The sequence below is a fragment of the Asparagus officinalis genome, chromosome 3 (genome assembly GCF_001876935.1).
Source record: "Asparagus officinalis chromosome 3, Aspof.V1, whole genome shotgun sequence".
Classification (NCBI taxonomy): Eukaryota; Viridiplantae; Streptophyta; class Magnoliopsida; order Asparagales; family Asparagaceae; genus Asparagus; species Asparagus officinalis.
In genome coordinates, this window is record NC_033796.1 from 30,260,809 (window position 1) to 30,262,738 (window position 1,930).

Here is a 1,930-nt window from a genome sequence, read left to right on the forward strand (position 1 = left end):
AGCAGCAATTGCAGCAACAAATAAGCTCACCGTTGCAGCAGTCTCAGGTTAACTCACCATCATTAGTAATGCAGCAGCCGCAGCAGCAGCAGCAAATGAGTCAGCAGACTGCAATGAGCCCTCAGTTGAGCTCTGGTGCTCTACAACAGCAAATGAATAATACTGTTGTAGGAAATGCGGGAGTAGCTGCACCAGCTAGTCCACAACTGAGTTCACAGACTCACGGGTCAGTGGGCAGCATAACAAGCTCACCCATGGAGCAGCTGAATAAAGGAGGTAATATGTGAGCAAAATATATTATTCACTTAGTAGCATATTGTAGCTTTAGATAGAAGGGGGAAAAGGATAGTTTTGAGCTGTATAATTAATTAAGGCTTTGGTTGTGAAGGGATCAGTGTAGATTAATTATTTCGGTTGGTGTAACTGATGGCTCTGATGTAAATAACATGGATTTTTTTGATTGGTTCCTTCTATATTTATGAATAATAATGGAATTCTTGTTGGCTTTGCAGTTTAAAATGTATTTGTTGTTGGTGACAAAAGCGGCTTGTGTAACGGTTTTATTCCATTGACGGGCATCTTGGTAGTTTCTTCTGCTATAGAGTTTTCTGCTTTGGAATTAATATTTTGCTAATACTCAGCGAGATTCTACCTATCTTTAGTCATGCTGGCGGTTTTTTTTTTTTCATTTTTCATTTTTCATTTTACGGACTTTCTTTGTCTAGGTTATTAATGAATCATGCTGCAAGGACGTTTGATGTTTGCTGATAATTTTGTTAATCGGAACAAGTTGTAAATGATCTGTTTGAAGATGTGTATTTATTTCATGCATGGTAGGTATACACAATGTAGGAGACACCATGGGTTTTAATGGGCTGCATATCATAACCAACTAACGCCCCCACAACCCCCCCACCCACCCACAACCACACACCCCACAACCACAAAAACAACTTTGGATGATTTTCAGGAATCTGATCTTAATTTCAAAATATTAGAAAACCCCTTAAAGTTTGGCAGATAATTAAAAATAGCTTAAACTTTTGAGATTTTATCAAAAAATCCCCTAACCCCCCAAATGTACGGAGAAATTCTTCTGATATAATCTTAAAGTTAAAGAAGGTTTTCTGATAAAATTTGAAAGTTAAAAGGAGGTTTTATGACAATCCCTATACTTAAGGGGGTGTTATACCCCTAAAAAGTACTAAATATTAATCTCCACAGAGCAATCGCCACGTGTTTTACACTATACCTAATACATCTAATTCAAGACGAAAATAATCTCCACCCGACTCGGCCCACTGTTCAGCCGACATCTCGTGTAACTGAGACAAAATGCGGTATTACTCGGCCAACCCTTCGATCGGCTCCACAAGCCACCTGACTCGGCCGTCAGTTCAGCTGACATCTCGCATATCTGAATCAAAAGGCGGTACTTGTCGTCCAATCTGGCCAGTCGCTCTTGCAAATAACCCTCACTTGGCCCGTTATATCAGTCGTCAACAATTATAGTCGACCGTCACCTGGAAGACTAAAAGAGCCAGTAGTTTTCTTCAACCTCGCGCCGACAGTCGTCTGTCCTTACATTAACTGCTCTGACAAAGTCACCATTTATCTAGCTCCCATAGTCTTTATGACTCATCAGACCCAGTCAGCACCAAGCACCTGCTGTCATTCTCATAGTAAATGACCAGGTGTCTCACATCCCTCAACAATCGACACGTAGCACATGTCTGCAGACTCAGCTGCCTAGCTGTACTCGGCCCAAGTTACATTCTTACCCCTCAGATCCACTATAAAAGGAGAGGAACAGCATGAGGTAGCTCTCTGGTCTTTTTTGACATAACTAATAGCTAACTCTATATTTCTCCACTCAAGATCATTACTGACTTAATCTTCGGAGGAACAACCGGAGAATCCAACTCTGACC

At 40.9% G+C, this 1,930-nt stretch overlaps 1 protein-coding gene across 1 annotated transcript in view; it reads left to right on the forward strand.

Annotated features, from left to right (window-relative positions):
- LOC109833619 overlaps window positions 1-519 on the forward strand; it is an 18,499-nt gene extending 17,980 nt beyond the window's left edge. Inside the window, 1 exon segment of the mRNA XM_020401361.1 lies at window positions 1-519. This exon segment is cut by the window's left edge and continues 12 nt beyond it. Coding sequence (XP_020256950.1) covers window positions 1-287 — 287 coding nt within the window. The 3' untranslated portion in view covers window positions 288-519.